The 21,646-nt window shown below is 43.6% G+C and overlaps 1 protein-coding gene across 1 annotated transcript; it reads right to left on the reverse strand.

Annotated features, from left to right (window-relative positions):
• Positions 1 to 1,465: 1,465 nt before the first annotated feature.
• Positions 1,466 to 21,636, reverse strand: LOC139538584 (NGFI-A-binding protein 1-like). The gene is made up of 8 exons (XM_071340774.1): positions 21,500 to 21,636; positions 16,474 to 17,312; positions 16,061 to 16,194; positions 14,787 to 14,838; positions 11,015 to 11,134; positions 9,967 to 10,150; positions 4,989 to 5,153; positions 1,466 to 4,783 (listed from the first exon to the last, which is right to left on the reverse strand). Exons 1-8 carry the CDS (start codon positions 21,522 to 21,524, stop codon positions 4,695 to 4,697), a joined length of 1,608 nt encoding a protein of 535 aa, XP_071196875.1. The 5' UTR covers positions 21,525 to 21,636; the 3' UTR covers positions 1,466 to 4,694.
• Positions 21,637 to 21,646: the final 10 nt, after the last annotated feature.

Raw genomic sequence — 21,646 nt, forward strand, 5'->3', positions numbered from 1 at the left:
TTTCACTCTGTCATTTAGGTCAGTATTGTGGAGTCACTATAATGTTGTTGATCCATTCTCAGTTCTCTCCCATCACAGCCATTGAACTCTGTGGCCTCATGGGAACATCCATGAACAGTTCCATTCCTGTCCTGCAGCTTAGTTCAAAAGGACAACTTTATCTTTGATGTGTTTGGGCGGTTTAATGCATAATTATTAACTTGACCATGCTTAAAGAGATATTCAATGTCTGATTTGTTATTGTTACCCATCTACCAATCACTGCCCTTCTTTATGAGGCTTTCGAAAAGAAAGCTCCCTGGTCTTTGTAGTTGAATCTGTCCTTGAAATTCAATACTTGTCTGAGGGACCTTATAGATGTTGTATGTATGGGGGACAGAAGAAGGGTTAGTATTTTAAAAATCTGGTCAACCGGTATTATTTCACACAGAGGGAGTCCATATAACTTATTCTGTGATTTGTTAAGGAAAATTATACTCCTGAATTAATTTACGCTTGCCTAAACAAAAGGGGCTGAAAACTTATACGACAACTATAGTTTAGTTTTACCATTTTTATTTATCTTAAAATAACATTTCATGTTTCTTCCACTTTCACATTACAGAGTATTTTATGTAGATGTTGACCAACAAAATGACAATTAAATCAATTTTAATCCCACTTCGTAACACAATAAAATTTGACGATATCCAAGGGGTCTGAATACTTTTGCAAGGCACTGTATATACAATATATCAGGGTTCTATATCTATGTGTAACACAGCCACACCCAGGCATCTGATAGGGCCTATCAGACCTATATACATGCTGTGTATAACTGTTTGTTTCTTAGAACATAGCACATAGCAGTGACGTGAAATTTTCCCCTCTGAAGTTTTTCAAAAACATCCAAATGCTAACTGAGTTTAAATGGCTACGCATGAATAAGGACACTAAGATGGTGTTGAGAGTCAAAGGTTTGCGAGGTTGCGCTGGAATATGCTGTATGCTGGAGAATCAGAATCACTCTGTTCAGAAGCACTGCAGCGGCAGAATTTCCAAATCTTGTATGCAAATGTAGTTTTGTAGGTTGTTTTTTTGGACTTGAAAGAGATGGAGAATTGTGCAGGCTGGATTGCCTTTTCACTATGTACACCCTCGTAGACGCTTTTACATCCACCTCTTTGGGGTTTTCTGAAGGCAAAACTAGCACAGTATTTGCTGAGGACACAAAAAGTCGCCCAAACCTCATCTAAGGTTGTTATCTCGATTCAGAGAGAGGATCTGCAACCCTATCACAGAGGAGAGGACACTTTTACCTCAAATTAGTTCTCAGAAGTTGTTTTGGTTTGTCAAGCTAAGAACTTCTCAGAACTCTGGGCTCTCCACAAAGAACTCGATTTTTGTTCAACTTAGTTCAGTATAAAGCACATCAATAATTTTTTTAGGAAAAAGGACAGCAGCATGAAAAGTAATCCACCAGATCTAAAAAAATAAAGTTTAATGTTCATGTGCTGTATAACAAAGTAAATATATTAGTGTTTACAAAACAATTGGGTGCATGACAATGCATAACCTAATTATGTTTTTACCAACAACAACAGTGATAAGAACAACTTCTATCGACAACAAACACAGTTTCATCCCACAGTTATGAATGTATAATTCTACTGTATAATACAAAGCCGTTACAAGTTCAACAGAGTGTAAGAACAAAGGTAGGTGTTGCAGAGGAACAGGAACTCACAGGGAGCTAAGGTGGTTCAGATAACCTCCTTTTGTGAAGCTGGTTGGTGGCAGCCTGGGTGCTGATCTGTTTCTGTATGAGCCAACTTGTGATTGCCTTACCTTATTTAGAGATTGCTATTTTGAATACAGAAACAGTCATGTACAGAATTAGGTAAACATTTCTGAATAAATCATACTGCCAAAAATGTTGCATGAAGTAGGGGGAATCTATTGAGACATTCAAATTACTTAAAAATACATTTTTCAAAATTAGGGTGAATGTAGATGTCCCATAGGCCATTAAATAACAATCCCCACTTAGGTAAATTAACAAAGATTTGCTTGCTAAAAATGATTTGTGTTCTGAACAAAAATGCATCCATCTAATAGATTATAAAAATGTATATTTTATCCTCACATTTTGGTTGTTCACTAAATATAAAAGTCACATGTTTTTTTTTTACTCCATGGTGTTGCAATGATCAACCCGACAGTTGTTCAGGGCTTATCCTGGTTATTGTGTACGTGTCAGCATGCTTTGGATAGCCTCCCCTGACCAAAAGCTAACCACACCATTGTAGGCATTGTCATCGAATGCTGTGCTCTAAAAACATGAAACACATCAAGTGGTAAATCATACAATTTCTATTTTTAGTGAATTGTCCCTTTAACTATTGCATGAGAATAGAGAACATAATCTATCAGTGTAACTGAAAGAAGAGGTAATCATTTTAAACATCAATACAATTAGTGAGACAGCTGAACTGGTACGTGACTAAAATATGAATTTGAGAGGGAAACCTGACAAATGACATCATATGATGGTGGCTCTAAAATTTCCTGATCTAAAGTGACATTAATAGAGGACCCCAGTACCCCAGAAATGCATGTCATTGACTACATTACTCAAACGTTGCTATACAAACATGTACAGCACATCATTCATGGGAGACTATCAGAAATGTGAAAAATACTTTGATGGAAATTCTAAAAACATGACGATGCATTTTAGAATCAAACAATAGTGCATATCTGTTACAGGTCATCTTGAGGATGGGTGTGGGCCGGGGTTACCTAGGACTATGGCTAACGCTAGTCAACAAGAAATAAAACAACTGTACAGTGAACAAGATCCCCAAAACTGGGACAACTAGACATTTGCACTGGGTTCCTCAACAACAGCTAGTTGGTATTGCTCTACTAACACACAATTGGTATTGTACTAATCAAAGTGAGATGGTGCGATGGTAACCCTGCTTTCAAATTCAGTTATTACTGTTTTGTGGTTCACACTATTTTAAATTCCCTCCATTTAGTAAAATCGAGAAGGTCAACGTCTCCATTTGAAAATATGGCAGCTAAGACTAGTTGTGCTTATTATTGATGGCTATAATACACACCCAACGTTACCACATAAAGTTGTCGTCCCATATACAGTGCATTTGGAAAGTATTCAGACCCTTTGACTTTTTCCACATTTTGTTACATTACAGCCTTATTCTAAAATTGATGAAATTGTTTATTTTTTTTCTGATCAATCTACACACAATACCCCATAATGACAAAGCAAAAACAGGTTTTGCAATTTTTTTGCAAATTTCCAAAAAGAAAACTGAAATGTCACATTTACATAATTATTCAGACCCTTTACTTTGTACTTTGTTGAAGCAGCTTTAGCAGTGATTACATCCTCGAGTCTTCTTGGGTATGACACTACAAGCTTGGCACACCTGTATTTGTGGAGTTTCTCCCATTCTTCTCTGCAGATCCTTTCAAGCTCTGTCAGATTGGATTGGGAGCATCGCTGCACAGCTTTTTTTCAGGTCTCTCCAGAGATGTTTGATCGGGTTCAAGTCCGGACTCTGGCTGGGCCACTCAAGGACATTCAGAGACTTGTCCCGAAGCCACTCCTGCGTTGTCTTGGCTGTATGCATAGGATCGTTGTCCTGTTGGAAGGTGAACCTTCGCCCCAGTCTGAGGTCCTCAGAGCTCTTGAGCAGGTTCCTTCGACCTCATGGCTCTGACATGCACTGTCAACTGTCAACTGCCTTTTCAAATCATGTTCAATCAATTGAATTTACCACAGATGGACTCCAATCAAGTTGTAGAAACATCTCAAGGAGGATCGATGGAAAAAGGATGCATCTGAGCTCAATTTTGAGTCTCATAGCAAAGGGTCTGAATACTTATGTAAATAAGCTTTTTCTGTTTTGTTTTTTTATATACATTGGCAAACATTTCTAAAAACCTGTTTTCGCTTTGTCATTATGGGGTATTGTGTGTAGATTGATGAGGGACATTTTTTAATTTAATCCATTTTAGAATAAGGCTGCAATGTAACAAAATGTGGGGAAAGTCAAGGGGTCTGAATACTTTCCGAATGACCTGCACACCCTACTGTTAGTGCTTTGATCAAATTGGACCACATTGTCAAATTAAATAAGACTTTTCTGAGCCAAATCCTGGTTGACTCGAAGTGAAAGGGAATACTACCAGGATATTCTGGTGTTGTCCTCGTACACTCTTAACACACCAGAGCCAAACCTGTCCTCGTAACAACTGGGACATCCATCTTCCCAATCTGGACATAACTGACATCCTATAGTCCACCAGAAATATGTTTCCTTATTATACACAGCACATATTTAAATAACATTAATGACAAACACTTTTCAGAGTCAGAATTATGTATGTACAAAAACGACATCTACAGACCACTCGCCATCAGTCTTGATAGTAAGAAAGGAGAGAGGGGTGGGGGAATCAGCACAGTCAGTGAAAACACAAAAAACTGGGCTTCTACAAGGAAAGAAATAAAGGCTCTCTAGGTGCTTTGGCAAAAAATAAACAAAAAGTAAAATCCCTTTACTTGAGGCAACATTGGTTGTTAAGGCTCTACTGCAGCTGTGCTTTTTTAGTATTGACCGACGACGACTATGTTATGAGAGAGGGATGAGGAAGGAGGAGGAGTAGGAGGAGAAGAGGTGCTATCTGGAATCCTCTGGCTCTGATTTGATGGTCTTCTTGTCGGAAAGGTTGAGAGCCCCTTGGGAGAAGTCGGCCCCGTTTCCATTTTCTGGAATGAGAAAGAGAAAACAAATAGGAGGAGTTGGATTATTATCAGATGATTCAGCATGAGTGAACTATGACAGAGAATTAACCAGCTGATTGAGTATCAAATGATTCAGAATGAAGGTTAAATGTGATGGAATCTTTGAGCTGATTCCATATCAAATGATTCATTGTGAATTAACTACAATAGAGAATCTCTAGGTGCAGACCTGTGGCCAAAGTTTTGCCCTCGACATTGCCATGGTGACTCGTCGCCGGGGTCTTTCCCTCCCCGTTGCTGTGATGCCTCTTCAGCTCATTGGCTAGCTGTTTCCCCAGGGGTATGTCTCCATCTGACCTTTGACCCGCCACACGCAGGTTCAGTGGCCTCTCCCCTGCAGGAACACACAGCTAGGTAAGGCCAAATATTTTATAAAAACAGAATGACAATACAGTACTTATCTATTCCATTCTATTCTAACACTCAATTCAAATCATAAAAAGCCATTAAAACACCATTATTCAAAAGAATGATTTGTGTCTGTTCTGTAGAAAATGCCATTATCTATGTCTCGCTCTGTAATGAATAGAGGCTGTTAAATGAAAGAGCGGTGTGTGTACTGTGTATAAAATAAAAAAGGTGTTAGTCACGCCACATTGCTGTCAATGCTGTCAATGAAGACCCATTAGATAGAGCACAAAGGATGCTGTGTACGTGTGTGTGTGTGTGTGTGTGTGTGTGTGTGTGTGTGTGTGAAGGGAAAGAGAATAAGCAGTATTAATACGACAGTCATGCTGTTGACTGTGTGAGGTTGTGGGTGTGAAAGGTGTCACCCTCTATCCTCTGTGTTCACCACGCACTCTTAAGAGGGCTTCAGATCAATACAATAGCAGCCTATGGTACTCAAAGCAAGCTTAAAGCAACTCATAGCATTTATGGTTATATAAGTCAGTTTTTCCCTATCTGAGGACCATACACACACGTGGATCCTTCCTGAAACTCCCCAAAATCTCCACAAACAGCTGACAAATGAATGGAAGAAATTAAAATTTGCCTGAGAAACGAAACATAAAGGCAAAATATTTAACCAGCACAAAAATAATTGCGTCGGATGGTGGTACGCTGAACCAATGTTAACTTTTATGCATTTTCCTTTCCTAAACGTCATTGAAACTACACCTAACCTGAACCTTAACCTAACCCTCGTTCCTAAACCAAACTTCAAAACTTGATTACACTGAACAAAAATATAAACGCAACATGCAACAATATCAAAGACTTTACTGAGTTACAGTTCATATTTGGTATTGGTATTGTGGCAGCCGGCAGGGAGAGGTGAGGGGAGTGGTAATTGAGGAGAGAGATCTTGCAGGTAGCTGGATCCACCCACCAAGCCTTATATGGACTTTCTGCCCCAACGAGGAAAGGCTGTGGGTCATTAAGCCAGGGAGTGCTTGGGGATAAAGGAGAAAGCAGCCTGCACAAAAGGGCAGAGGTGAGAGACAAGAGAGGTATGAAGAGTGAGAGGTATGAAGAGTGAGAGGTATGAAGAGTGAGAGGTATGAAGAGTGAGAGGTATGAAGAGTGAGAGGTATGAAGAGTGAGAGGTATGAAGAGTGAGAGGTATGAAGAGTGAGAGGTATGAAGAGTGAAAGACAAGAGAGGTATGAAGAGTGAGAGACAAGAGAGGTATGAGAACAAAATCTGTGTGATTGCCCGTTGTGACCTGGACTGTTGGACTACCCCCACCCCTCCTCCTCCTGCTGCGTACCGGACCGGATTGGCTGAGGACCCGAGTGTGAGGATTACCCCTGGAAAACGGAATGGACAAAGAGAACGGCTTGTGGACTGTGAGGTGACTGGTGAATTCCCGCTTCTTTCCCCATGTACCAAAATCCCTAATAAACTTCCGTTTTGCATTCGATTTGTGCTACAGGTGCATGTTTTGTTATTGAACTTGGTGACGTGGAAACCCCACGCCCTTGATCTTGCTACAGTATTTGCTGAGAAAGCAGCAGCTACCCTTCCTGGGATCCACACAACATGAAACATGACAATACAGAACTTTAATAGACAAGAACAGCTCAAGGCTAGAAATACAGACATTTAAAAATGGCACACGTAGCCTACATATCAATAGATACACGCAAACTATCTAGGTCAAATCTATATGGCAGGTGAGTATGCAGGCCATGGAAGAACTGGGACATTTTCAGCTTCCAGGATTTGTGTACAGATCCTTGCGATATGGGGCCGTGCGTTATCATGCTGAAACATGAGGTGATGGCGGCGGATGAATGGCACGACAATGGGCCTCAGGATCTTGTCACGGTATCGCTGCGCATTCAAATTGCCATAAATAAAATAAAATTGTGCTCGTTGAATGTAGCTTATGCCTGCCCTTTCCATAACCCCACCACCACCATGGGGCACTGTTCACAATGTTGACATCAGCAAACCACTCTGACAACTGTTCAAACCGGGATTCATCCATGAAGAGCACACTTCGCCAGAGGCTATCGAAGGTGAGCATTTGCCCACTGAAGTCTGTTACAATGCCGAACTGCAGTCAGGTCAAGACCCTGGTGAGGATGACGAGCTCGCAGATGAGCTTTCCTGAGATGGTTTCTGACAGTTTGTGCAGAAATTCTTTGGCTGTGCCAAACCACAGTTTAATCAGCTGTCCGGGTGGCTGGTCTCAGACGATCCCGCAGGTGTGGAGGCTGGATGTGGAGGTCCTGGGCTGGCGTCGTTACACGTGGTCTGCGGTTGTGAGGCCGGATGGACGTACTGCCAAATTCTCCAAAACGGCTTATGGTAGAGAAATGAACCATCAATTCTTTGGCAACAGCTCTGGTGGACATTCCTGCATGCCAATTGCACGCTCCCTCAAAACTTGAGACATCTGTTGCATTGTGTTGTGTGACAAAACTGCACATTTTTAGAGTGGCCTGTCAGTGTCCCCAGCACAAGGGGCACCTGTGGAATGATCATGCTGTTTAATCAACTTCTTGATATGCCACACCTGTCAGGTGGATGGATTATCTTGGCAAAGGAGAAATGCTCACTAACAGGGATGTAAACAAATTTGTGCAAAACATTTGAGAGAAATAAGCTTTTGTGTGAATGGAACATTTCTGGCATCTTTTATTTCAGCGCATGAAACATGGGACCAACACTTTACATGTTTATATTTTTGTTCAGTATAATTTCGACCCCTATGGCTAAACTTATGTTATCGTTCTGCCGGTGTAATATACACTTCCAAACATACAGTTGAAGTCGGAAGTTTACATACACTTAGGTTGGAGTCATTAAAACTTGTTTTTCAACCACTCCACAAATTTCTTGTTAACAAACTATAGTTATGGCAAGTCGTTTAGGACATCTACTTTGTGCATGACACAAGTAATTTTTCCAACAATTGTTTAAAGACAGATTATTTCACTTATAATTCACTGTATCACAATTCCAGTGGGTCAGAAGTTTACACACACTAAGTTGTCTGTCCCTTTAAACAGCTTAGAAAATTCCAGAAAATGATGTGATGGCTTTAGAAGCTTCTGATAGGCTAATTGACATCATTTGAGTCAATTGGAGGTGTACCTATGGATGTATTTCAAGGCCTACCTTCAAACTCAGTGGGAAAATTGTAGACCTCCACAAGTCTGGTTCATCCTTGGGAGCAATTTTCAAACGCCTGAAGGTACCACATTCATCTGTACAAACAATAATATAAATACCATGGGACCACGCAGCCATCATACCGCTCAGGAAGGAGACGTGTTCTCTCTCCTAGAGATTAACGTACTTTGGTGCAAAATCAATCCCAGAACAACAGCAAAGGACCTTGTGAAGATGCTGGAGGAAACGGGTACAAAAGTATCTATATCCACAGTAAAACGAGTCCTATATAGACATAACCTGAAAGTCCGCTCAGCAAGGAAGAAGCCACTGCTCCAAAACTGCCATAAAAAAGCCAGACTACGGTTTTCAATTGCACATGGGGACAAATATCGTACTTTTTGGAGAAATGTCCTCTGGTCTTTTGAAACAAATATAGAACTGTTTGGCCATAATGACCATCATTATGTTTGGAGGAAAAAGGGTGAGGCTTGCAAGCCGAAGAACACCAACCCAACCGTGAAGCACGGGGGTGGCAGCATCATGTTGTGGGGGTGCTTTGCTGCAGGAGGGACTGGTGCACTTCACAAAATAGATGGTGTCATGAGGTAGGAAAATTCTGTGGATATTTTGAAGCAACATCTCAAGACATCAGTCAGGAAGTTAAAGCTTGGTCGCAAATGGGTCTTCCAAATGGACAATGACCCCAAGCATACTTCCAAATTTGTGGCAAAATGGCTTAAGGACAACAAAGGCAAGGTATTGGAGTGGCCATCACAAAGCCCTGACCTCAACCCTATAGAAAATGTGTGGGCAGAACTGAAAAAGCATGTGCGAGCAAAGAGGCCTACAAACCTGACTCAGCTCTGTCAGGAGGAATGGGCCAAAATTCACCCAACTTATTGTGGGAAGCTTGTGGAAGGCTACCCGAAACGTTTGACCCAAGTTAAACAATTTAAAGGCAATGCTACCAAATACTACTTGAGTGTATGTAAACTTCTGACCCATTGGCAATGTGATGAAAGAAATAAAAGCTTAAATAAATCATTCTCTCTACTATTACTATTCATCCACCTCTGGCCTGCTCGTCTCCCTACCACTGAGGAAGTACAGTTCCCGCTCAGCCCAGTCAAAACTGTTCGCTGCTCTGGCCCCCCAATGGTGGAACAAACTCCCTCACGACGCCAGGACAGCGGAGTCAATCACCACCTTCCGGAGACACCTGAAACCCCACCTCTTTAAGGAATACCTAGGATAGGATAAAGTAATCCTTCTCACCCCCCCCCCCCCCCATTAAAAGATTTAGATGCACTATTGTAAAGTGGCTGTTCCACTGGATGTCATAAGGTGAATGCACCAATTTGTAAGTCGCTCTGGATAAGAGCGTCTGCTAAATGACTTAAATGTAAATGTATTATTCTGACATTTCACATTCTTAAAATAAAGTGGTGATCCTAACTAACCTAAGACAGGGAATTTTTACTAGGTTTAAATGTCAGGAATTGTGAAAAACTGAGTTAAAATGTATTTAGCTAAGGTGCATGTAAACCTCCGACTTCAACTGTAAACGTCTAATGTCTGACCTGGTTGTAGACTGGTGTTATCAGTGGAGCCTCCGTTGGTATGGTGGCGGTGCTCTGGGTCTGTGCTGTGTCTGAATTTGAAGCCCCCCATAGGAACCCTCCACTCCAGGGTCTGAAGTCTGTCCTGGGCCTTGGCCTCGTGGAGGATCTCCATCTGCCTGGCCAGCAGATGCTCCAGCTGCAGCTACAACACACAAACACAGATGCATATAATCAGTTCAAGATAAATGTCTAATGTTACACACACACATCCACACACATTAGAAAACACATAACACACAAAAAACTGAGCCTGAAGTCTATCAAAGACCATCTAAAAGGGCAGCACAATCTTAAGTTCCTTCTCTAGTCTAGATACTCGTTGTTTACATGTATCTTTTGGGGTGGCAGGTAGCCTAGTGGTTAGAGCGTTGGGACAGTAACCAAAAGGTTGCTGGATTGAATCCCTGAGCTGATAAGGTACAAATCTGTCGTTCTGCCCCTGAACAAGGCAGTTAACCCACTGTTCCCCGGTAGGCCATCAATGTAAATAAGAACTTGTTCTTAACTGACTTGCCTAGTTAAATTAAAAATCTGTCAGCCATTTCCTGCATCTACACTGTCTTGTCTGTTTCTCCAAAACAACAGAAAATAAGCCTGCATTTTGATGAAGGATAATTAGGTGGGTAATGGTGATGATGTCATAACAGACAAAGAGGGCATGGACGTGCTACTGCTTTACTTATTCTGTTTTTTCCTCAATTAGAAATGAGAAACGAGGATACAAACTGTATTATAAAACAAAATAGCTCGTCAATAACTCTGCTGATTAGTGGTGAATCTTCGCTTTCTCACATTTCTTCTAATTGGTATTACCCAGCCAATGCACCACCTGCAGATTGAACGTCAACTAGCCAGTCAGTCAGTCAGTCAGTCAATCAGCCAGCAAGCCATACAGTCGGTCAGGCAGCCAAGCAGTTTACTAGCCAGCCAGTCTTTATGTCTGGTTGTCCGTCAGTCTGTCCAGCCGTCCCTCAGACAGTCAGTCAGTGAGTGGTAGTGTAGTCACCTGGATGTTGCGTCCTGTGGTCTCCTCTCCTTTAGACTTGGCTGTGGCCAGCTGCTCCCTCAGGGTCTCTTGTCTCATGTGGATGGCCTGCAGGGCCTCCTGGAGGTCAAAGAAGCCCTCCTGACACGATAAAGAGACAGAGAGAGAGAGACAGAGAGAGAGAGAGAGAGAGAGAGAGAGAGAGAGAGAGCGAGAGAGAGAGCGAGAGAGAGAGCGAGCGAGCGAGAGAGAGAGAGAGAGACAGAGAGAGACAGAGAGAGACAGAGAGAGCGAGAAAGCGAGAGAAAGAGAGAGAGAGAGAGAGAGAGAGAGAGAGAGAGAGAGAGAGAGAGAGAGAGAGGTTAAATGCCTACTCTTCGCAGATGACCTATGCCTGCTGTCACCCACAGCACATGGACTACAGCAGAGCCTGGACCTGCTAGAGCAGTACTGCCAGACCTAGGCCCTGGCAGTAAACCCCAAAAAGACAAAAATAATGATTTTCCAGAGAAGATCCAGATCTCAGGGAATTAGACCAAAGTTCTCAATTGGTACAAAATATATAGAGTACTGCACACACTCCAATAACTTAGGTTTAAAAATAAGCTCAACTGGACACCTTAATGAGGCAGTGAATGAACTGAGAGAGAAAGCACGCAGGGCATTCTACGCCATTAAAAAGCCAATTCAAATTGAAATACCTATTAACATTTGGCTAAAACTAATTGAATATGTCATTGAACCAATTGCACTTTATAGCAGCGAGGTGTGGGGTCCACTTGCAAAACAAGATTTCATCAAATGGGACAAACACCCCATTGAAACCCTGCATGCAGAGTTCTGTAAGATTATCCTACATGTCCAGAGGAAAACTACACACAATGCATGCAGGGCAGAATTAGGAAAATATCCACTAATTATAAAAACTCAAAAAAGAGCAATTAAGTTTTGGAAACATCTAAAATACAGTGACCCCCTCTCATATCACTACCAAGCCCTGCAATGCCAAGAGCTGAGCAAAGAAAAGAGTCCCCTCATCCAGCTGGTCCTGGGGCTGAGTTCACAAACCTGTTCTACTAACACACTGAAACCTCAGGACCAGAACATCCAATCAATCAGGATAAACCAAATTACAACACAGTCAAAGCAGAACTACATTGCTTATTGGGAAACACAAGCACGAACACAAAGCAAAATGCAGTGCTATCTGGGCCTAAATCGACAGTACACTGTGGCTAAATATTTGACCATGGTTACTGATCAAAACCTTAGAAAAACATTGACAAAGTACAGGCTCAGTGAGCACAGCCTTGCCATTGAGAAGGGTAGACACAGGAAAACCTGGCTCCCTGTAGAGGAAAGGCTGTGCAACCACTGCACAACAGCAGAACCTGAGACGGAGCTGCATTTCCTGACAAAATGTCAAAAATATAAAACAATTAGAGAGTGTAATTTCCCTTATTCAAGGTTTAAAGACCTCTCTGATGAGAGTAGGCTACCAGTCCTGTTGGGGGAGGACGCAGAGAGCTGTGGGTTGGCAGCGCACTACATTGCTGCCTGCCATAAGTTGAGGGACAGTGTCTGACAGACCAATCAACCTGCACATGTCCTCTACTGTATGCTTATTGTTATTGTTGAATGTATGGTTATTTTGACACTTGGTTATTGTTGTAACTGTTGTCCCGTTGACAATTTTGATTCTCATTTTTATATTGTAAATATCCAATATAAGCTTTGGCAATATGTACATTGTTACGTCATGCCAATAAAGCAAATTGAATTGAATTGAGAGAGAGAAATATGCCACTATCAGACCATGGTCCCATTCAGATTTTCTCTCCTTTTATACTCCACTCATGATGCCTTCTAGCTGAAATAATGTCACCCAGTCTCACCAGAGGATGCTTGTCACACTTACGTATATCCTGTGAAAAATAACTGTTATATTTTCAGCATGTCTACCCTTAGATCTGTTTATGGGATTCTGAAGTTGAAATTGAGGTCTGAATAAGGAGACAGTGGGTTGCCAGGTTGGGTTGGGTTGAGAGGGCTGTCCCTCCTCTCTGTACAGGGTTTGTGGAGGATGTAGGGGGAAGGTTAACGCATGTCTACAAGTGACGTAAATCTGAACTCACCCTACCGCCACACCTTATGATTTATCACGCCTTCAAAGCACCCACAGAAGGTGTGGCGTCAGAGTGTGTGTATGTGAAAGAGAGGGAGAGACAAAGAGCATATGAGTATCGGTGTGCGGACAACCCAACTGCGCAAGTGCATGGGGGTGGGTGGTTCCGAGCGCGCCCATGCGGTGATGTCATGTAAACCTCAGGACTATGGGTAGGCGTGACTGAGCTCATTTGGGCTTTTGTGTTGTCCATGTGGGCGTGTGGCTGGCTCTTAATGGGAGGGTGGCAGTAGTGCGTGTGTGTGTGTGTGTGTGTGTGCGTGTGTGCGTGCGTGTGTGCGTGCGTGCGTGTTTGAGATGGGGGTAGGGCAGAAGAGTGGGTGGGGATTCATTTTCTAACTCTCCATGGTTAACTCCAGTTAAGTCCTTTGTTGAGAGAAATATGTAAAACTTCATCTCAAGGACACACAGTAACATGTAGTTAAAAGAAAACAACCAGGTTGTGAGAATAATTTGCCTTTAGTAAGAGAAAAGTGCTACAAAAAACTGAAAAGGTGTGTCATACAGCAGGAAAATGTTGAATTAAAATGTGGATTATAATTAATTTATTATGGCATTTTAATGTGGAAATTACAAACTTTAGAAGCCTTTTTAACCTTGAATACACTATACGTTTACATTGCCTGCTGTGCAGGAACATTTGCAGCAACAAAAGAGTGGTCAAATTAAGATCCTACATCTGTAGCAAATATCTTCAGTAGTCTCCAAAATATTCCAGAAAATATATTTTCGATGAAAACAATCCACTTCAACACATTCATTCATTCAAACAAATAACTGTATATGTTCTGCCAAGGTCTGGTATGTGACTGCCCCGGAGGACTGAGAAACAGGGGGAAGGTGATGGGGGGCGTGGGCCTGATAGCTAGTCTCACCCTGGCCCACCCCTGGTCTGTGGAGGCGTAGGGGAAGCTCACTCACATCAGAGATTTGGACCGTCATCAAACATACCACTGGAGAGAGATGAATGGACAGCTGCCATAAGCTCAGCTCACAACAGTTCCCTACACAAAGACACTCTTTACTTAACAACTCAAAACAACTCAGAGGAGTTTCTGGGGGAACTCTTTACTCAACACCTGCACTACACTATGAGGAACGGAACTAGAGAAGCATTGACACACTGACAGACAAAGCCCTCTACTACGCGGTATCCAACGCACTTCAAAAGACAAGGAGTGGACGCAGCAAGGTGTGTCAGTCAATCTCTCACTGTGGGTCCTCAGGGCGTTACGTAAGGCGTGGAGGAGGAGGTGACCTGATTCGACAGAGGAAGTTTTTATTCCGGTGAACTTTGATCTTTCCCCTACATTATGACACCCAGTAGTCTTGAGGGACACGCCCCCTGTCCGCCGAGCCCCATATACACGGCCAAGCTGGCTGACAGGCAGCTATGCAAACAAAAGGCACTGGACACACCCATCCATAACCATGCACTATCGGTCTGTGGGAATCCGGGATTGTTAAGGGATTTACCCTTTCTAATCTAACAGCACACATGTGTTAGGAAACTGGGGATATAGGAGTGAGCTTTAACTTATATAAAGTCAAACTCTGTGGAAAGCTCCGTGGTCGTTGGATCATGCAGTGAGAAAGAGATGGGCTCACCTCTGTTTTAATCCTCTTGGGAGAAATCTCATCTCTATCACCACATCGGGACCTATAGGAGAGAAAGAGATAGAGAGAGAGACAAACAGGGAGAGAGAGAAAGCGAGAGAGAGAGGACGAGAGCACAGAGCGAGAGAGAGAGAGAACAAGACAGAGGGAGAGACAGAGGGAGAGATAGAGAGAGACATAGAGACATAGAGAGAGACATAGAGAGAGACAGAGAGAGAGACAGAGAGAGAGACAGAGAGAGACAGAGAGAGAGACAGAGAGAGAGACAGAGAGACAGAGAGACAGAGAGACAGAGAGACAGAGACAGAGACAGAGACAGAGACAGAGACAGAGACAGAGACAGAGACAGAGACAGAGACAGAGACAGAGACAGAGACAGAGACAGAGACAGAGAGAGAGAGAGAGAGAGAGAGAGAGAGAGAGAGAGAGAGAGAGAGAGAGAGAGAGAGAGAGAGAGAGAGAGAGAGGAGAATTCACAAGATGAACATTTCAAAGAGCGTAACCCTTCTAATAGTGTACAGGATAACCGTTTCTTGATCTGTAATGCCTCAAGAAAATAATTTTAAATATGTAAACTCCTGTAAAACATTGTCAAATGTTTATTAATTTCCCTTTAACCTCTGGTGCAACACCAATGATGCAACTGATCATGTACCAACATTTGCTGTCTCTTGAAAAACATACTAAGCTTAAATGGAACCCATTTCAAACAAAGTTCTTTAGGACAACTTATATTTCAAAGCAGTACACAGATTGCAATATACAAACATGCCCATTTCTTAGGCTTGGCCTACTTCACAAAAGCAGCAACATTAAGGTTACGTCAAGCACGCCAAAGGGAGTTTGGAAGTGGGGACAACGTCTGTCGTGTGAAAATAATGATTTATGAATCAACATGCAACATCATCATTACAAGAACAAGTGAGAGAGACACGCGGCGCTGGGTGGAATTTTCCATCTTTGTGGTTGCCAGCCAGGAAGCACCTGCATGTCAGATTAAACCTGTCATCTAGAAGCAGTGAGAGGGAAGTGGCAAGCACATACACACACACACACAGAAATACATACGCAAACACAAGCAAACACACTTCCAGGCTGGCAACTACGAGGATGGAGCACCATATCTGATACTCAATAAATCGGGTGACATTTTTTACTTCAACTTTGTTCATCAACCATTCATGAGAAGGCATTCACCCAGTCACATTAAAGTATTACCATTCATCCTCAAGATGTGTGTGTGTGTGTGTGGTAGCTGTTCTCACTTGCTGGTCCTGTAGGTGTATTTGTAGGTGACCTCCCGGGAGACCTGTCTAGCCAGACCAAACAGCTCATCTCTCCTGGTCAGCAGGGACACCTCCTTCATACACAACTGAGCTGCTGCCTCGTTCACTGTCAGCTAGACACAGAGAGAGCGAGAGGGAGAGAGAGAGACGGAAGAAGGAGAAGAGGTAGAGGAGGAAGAGAGGGGGAGGAGAAGGGGGGAAGAGGGAGAGAAGAAGAGAGTGGAGGTATAGGGATACTGTTCTATGCAGTTATAAAGCAGGTTTTCTCAATAGCGTGAAAGCATGTGGTCAAACGTATCTAAAGCAGAGCAGCAACGAACAAACATCTGAAAATGTTCTACTCCTTGCACAGCGATAGCCATAAACACACACACACCCTCTTTCCCCTCTACCTCGTGCAGCGTAAGGTGCTTGCCGTCCTTCCTCTTGGAGTCGAAGCGTCCGTAGATGGCGCTGTACTTGCGTATCTCCTCCGCCCTCCTCGGGTCGTCCTCGTCCATGTCCAGGATGTGGCAGATCATCTTGGCCAGCTTCTTGTTGCCCCTCAGCCCCTCCTTCACGTCGGCCGGGTCGCTCCGGGGCAGCGCCTGGGCCAGCCGCTCCACACACTCCACCACCGACCTCAACGCTGCGGCATCTAGTACCTCCTCGCCGCGGGGGGACGAGGGGGAAGCCAGACCCAGGGTCAACTCTGCTGGGGACAGGCTGCGCTCGCTCTCCGGTCCCCCTCCTCCACCGTGGGAGGACAAGGAGGCCCAGAAGCGGGGCTCGCTGCCCCTCTGCAGTGGAGACCCTGAGGCCGAACCCCCTCCCCCCTCGCTCCCCACCACTGATGCCGACGCCTCGCCTCTCCTGGGCTCCCCCACACACGCCGACGCCTGAAGTTTGGGCACTTTGACGTGGGTGCTAGCGTTAGCATTACCGTTTGCTTCTAGCTTGTAGACAGGGATGCTGCAGACAGGGAGAGAGGCCAGGGGCTGGTTGAACACGGCCGGGTTGGTGACCCAGTCTCGCAGGGCCTTCTGGAGCCTCCGTACATGCAGAGGTTTGCTGGCCATGCCCACCAGGGCCATGATCTCCAGGAACTCCTCCTCGGCCGCCTCACACAGCTGCTGCACGTCGTCGCCGCCCTGCTGGATGAAGGCCTCGTAGTAGGACAGCAGGTTGGCCCTCTGGAGGATCCTGTAGAGCTGGAGCTCCCCGAGGGTCCTGGGCAACGCCGCCGCCATCCCTGACCGAAACACACAGGCAAATCAACCTCCAGAGAAACAAAGCACAGCTCAGATCTGAAACCTTGAACAATAAATAAATCATAAATAGTCTATGAACATACAAAACACAGCAAAAATATAAAAAACACATACTACTACAGCCTAACCAATAAGCACTGTAGATTAGCCTTCCCGGGTGTGAGGTATAAAGTAGTGGAGCTAGATTATCAGAATAAAGAATGTGAAGCTGTGATAATGGTGCATTATTAGTCAGACAGGCAGATCTGAACACAGCTTAAGGAGAGCCCAGCCTGCCACACTCCTGGAGACGAGGGAGAGTCACATACCAGACGCCACCTCTGCAGCACACGTAGGTGGTCTCTCTCTCTCGCTCTCTCAGCATGGAGTCAACCACTGTGCGTGCGTGTGTGCATTCTTCCCCCACTCCCTGTCCCCAGTACAGTTTATAGCTACCTAACACAGCCAGTGAGGGGAGTGAAATAGAGCAAGGGTGACAGCGGGATACAGGGCAGGTTGCTGGCTAGCACAGAGGCCCATTTAGATTTGACTCACCCTCCACTTAAGCTATGCCCTCCATGCAAGCACGCACACACACACACACACACACACACACACACACACACACACACACACACACACACACACACACACACACACACACACACACACACACTCCTGCCCATCCCGATGTGCAGTTCTAATTAGCTCTATCCCTTGGACCAGCCATATAATGTTTGTTTGGCTGCTATATTATTGCTAGTTAAACCAAGTAGCCAGTGTTTTCCCCCTCATGAACGGATCATTACTGTGACACTGTGCCTCCTCTCACACTCTGTGGCTGAGTCCCAGTACTTAATGGAGTCTGTTGACAACTCGATTCAAAAAGTGGACACCCACTGGGCACAGACGCTAGTTCAACATCTAGTATTGATTTACATTTGGTTGAGTTGTCAACTAACGCGAAATCAACCAAAAAAATGTCCCATGCCATTGGATTTAGTTTAAAATTTGGGTGACAAAAATATAAAATTCCGTTAAGCTGATGACTTTTTGCAAATCCAATCAGTTTTCCACGTTGATTCAACGTCAACCCAATGAATTTTTTGGGTGAAATGACGTGGAAACAACGTTGATTCAACCCGTTTTGCCCAGTCGGCAGGGTGTGAAGGCTAGAGGATGAGTGCAGCTAGCACAAACCTAATGTCAGCATCTCACCTGGCTGCAGACCATCATCAGTCTGTTTTTCAAACACATTTACTCTCTTCCCCACTCTGTATCTCTTCTTCTCCCTGTCTGCGAGTCAGCCTTATCCAGACAAACACGTGCCAAAAGGGGCTTCCTTTTTACCCCTTTTCCCCCTGATGGAGCATGCCTCACACCTACCCACACCACACACACCTTTACCGAGCACACTACCGATCAAAGACACACGAGATAGACACTGTTGTTTACAATAACAGACAGTTTTTTTCTGTCTTTCCTTAGAAGCTGAATTTGAAACAGAACACTGAGACGGGCACAGGTGAACAGTCACTTGTTTCGTGTGGACTAGATGTTTGTGGACAGTAATAAATGGCTTCTTGCTCACCCTCTCTGGCCCTGCAATAAAGACGAAAGATCAGACCTAACCAATATGCGATGCAATTTAAATGTCCAGTTGCGTGGTGGAAGGACACCTTGCTGTACTGCTATGTGTTCTACTCGACACGTACAGTATAACTGGTGCCTTCGCCATGATACATAGACGATATGAAATCAATTCATTTGTCTGTTTCTGTCTGTTTGGTTATCAACTTTTCAAGCTCCATTGTGATATTGTTGATTGAGTCACATGTCCGCCTTAATATCAGAGGTCGAAGCAGTTGCTCCTCTCCCAAAACCCCTCTCAGCATCCAGTGTTTTGGCTATTCTCAGAAACAGCGCATGGCATCAACTACCTCTAACTTTCTCAAAAGAACCACCGTGTTCTGTAAAGAATCAGCCGAAGGAGAGAAAAGGTCAATTTGTCAGAGCTGCAGAGACAGTTAGGTCGTGCTATACTCAAGCTGAATATTTAACACAGAAGCTGGACTTTATAGGGGTGGTTGCTGAAACCCATTTAGGCTATACAACCTCATCAGAGCCCTCACCAAACGTGTGATAACATTGGAGGGCTTCTGGCCATTGCCTCTGCACAGCAGTTTCTGGGAAAGTGCTCTCAAATGACATATTAACCTGTTAAACTCTGAGTGGTTGTTTGGGGCCCTGTAGTATGCATGGAAAGGGTACCGCCTGAAGGTCAGTGTAAAGCAATGAATTTCCTTCTCCATCCACATTACCATCTATGCGTCCTCCACATGCTCCATGATCTATCTTACTCGTTTACAATAGGAAAAGTGAATGGGAACAGAAGTTTGAAGTTTCCTCACCTGTCTTATCTTATTTATTTATTTTTAATTGCTAGGGTCATTTTAAGATGTCAGGCTTCAAAATCAGTTCAGCCATTTTGGCACAGTGACTCACTACCCAAACCAGACACAACTGGTTGCAAGAGGCCAAGAGACGTCATGTGAGCTCCTACTGCTATCTAGTGGACGAACTGGAAATCAGACAGAGGATATATTTACATCAATGGATACAGTAGGTAGCGACTTCAGCTTTCTCCTCATATGTATATGACCATCATTCCTGTAAGAGGAAGAATGAAGTCATGGCACGTTGCACAAGCCCTGCGCTTTTAAAATGCCTGTGTTCCTATGGGAATTTGTGCACGTTTAGAGCACCATCTTTTAGTAAAAGATCTGACAAATGCTTTTTCTTAATAGAAAAATATATTTTTGGAACCGTAGTTGGTGACATATTTTACTTCAAACATAAACTTTCAAATCTCTTAGATCCACCTCTTCTGCACCTCCTGAGTCCTGCAATATTAGTCATGGAATTAAAATACACTAAATAAAGCCTATCTAGAAATATACAATCACTTTAAAAACATAACCTATATCATCTACTTAATCTGGTTCATAGACAAGGAAAATAGTGATTTTCCAAGAAACTGGGTGCCATGCTCATTGTGGACAAATTCTGTCAATGTCTTATGTTCTATTATGAAGTATTTATTACTGGATGTTCTAGCTGGTGTTTGGGTACCCTTTCTTCTGACTTGAAAACCTTTAAAATATCCAAATAACTAACACTAGTATGAATCACGGTATAAAAAAAAGGGTAGTTGTAGACTATGCAAAAAGTCAAACTGAAAATCAGAGGGAAACCCTTTGCCAGAACACTACAAAGGTGACAGTGGTGGGATAATCGCTGTTTCTCCCAGGAAATGTGTTCCTCCTATCTGGGGCCCCTGTTAGGTGAGTTTTATGTCTGCCAAGATGTCCTGACCTTTATGGCACAGGGGAGGTAGGCTTCTGCACTGGCCCTGTAACTGCAGAGTCATTGGTTCAAGTCCTGCTCTCGCTGTTCGAACTTATCATAATATCATCTCAAATTAATTTAAATCTGATGACTATCATCCCTGATATCATGAGAAAGCATGCTTTACAATTGACTTCCCAGGATAGCATATCTCACTTCCTTGTTGGAAAGCATTGAATCAAGCAGGCCTATGCACCAAATAAGTTCTCAGTCAGGTACTTAATGCCAACTAGGCTTAAAATCCACCAGGAAAGCATACGTTATTTAAGTCATTGTGGGAAAACGACAGAAGCAAGGGAGAGAGCAAGCAGATGCTTTCTTTACACAGCTGCGGATAAACTCCCACCGCCGCTGTCCCCGCGCCCGGGAATAAACGGGTTTGCGTATCCCACTCCGAGAGTAAAAAAATAAATAAACATCCTGTTTCTACTGTCTGCCAGTGTAGCTCAGCGCACAGTGCAAAACTCCACGTTCCGCATATAAAAGTCATACAAAACGTCGTAATGTTGTGTCAACAGAATGAATGAGGCTTAGTTACAGTAGGATGTGCACTCTCTTCATCAATAATATTCATCAATAGGCTATTATAAACGAGTGTCCTAGCCTATCTCTCTTCTTTATATTATCCGTAATGCTGTCCCATGTCCACACAATTATTTAGGCCATTAAAGTCCGATCTAAAGTTGTCTGTCTTTAGCATACTGTCTAGTCAATCTATGGACGCGTCTCAAACTTGCTCCCTGCTAGAAATTGAAAGAAAGCGGCCACCGCGGGCGCGTACCTGCAGAACTCTTCGCACCGCTCATCCAACCTTCAGTTCCTTTCTTGCTCTTCAATTCTCCCCTCACGGTGAGAAGCCAAACGAGTGTGGGTAATAGAAGTTTAGTATAAAGGACCTGCTAAGTGTTGGTTTATCCCTACTCCCCTA

This window comes from Salvelinus alpinus, chromosome 14, assembly GCF_045679555.1.
Source record: "Salvelinus alpinus chromosome 14, SLU_Salpinus.1, whole genome shotgun sequence".
Taxonomy (NCBI): Eukaryota; Metazoa; Chordata; class Actinopteri; order Salmoniformes; family Salmonidae; genus Salvelinus; species Salvelinus alpinus.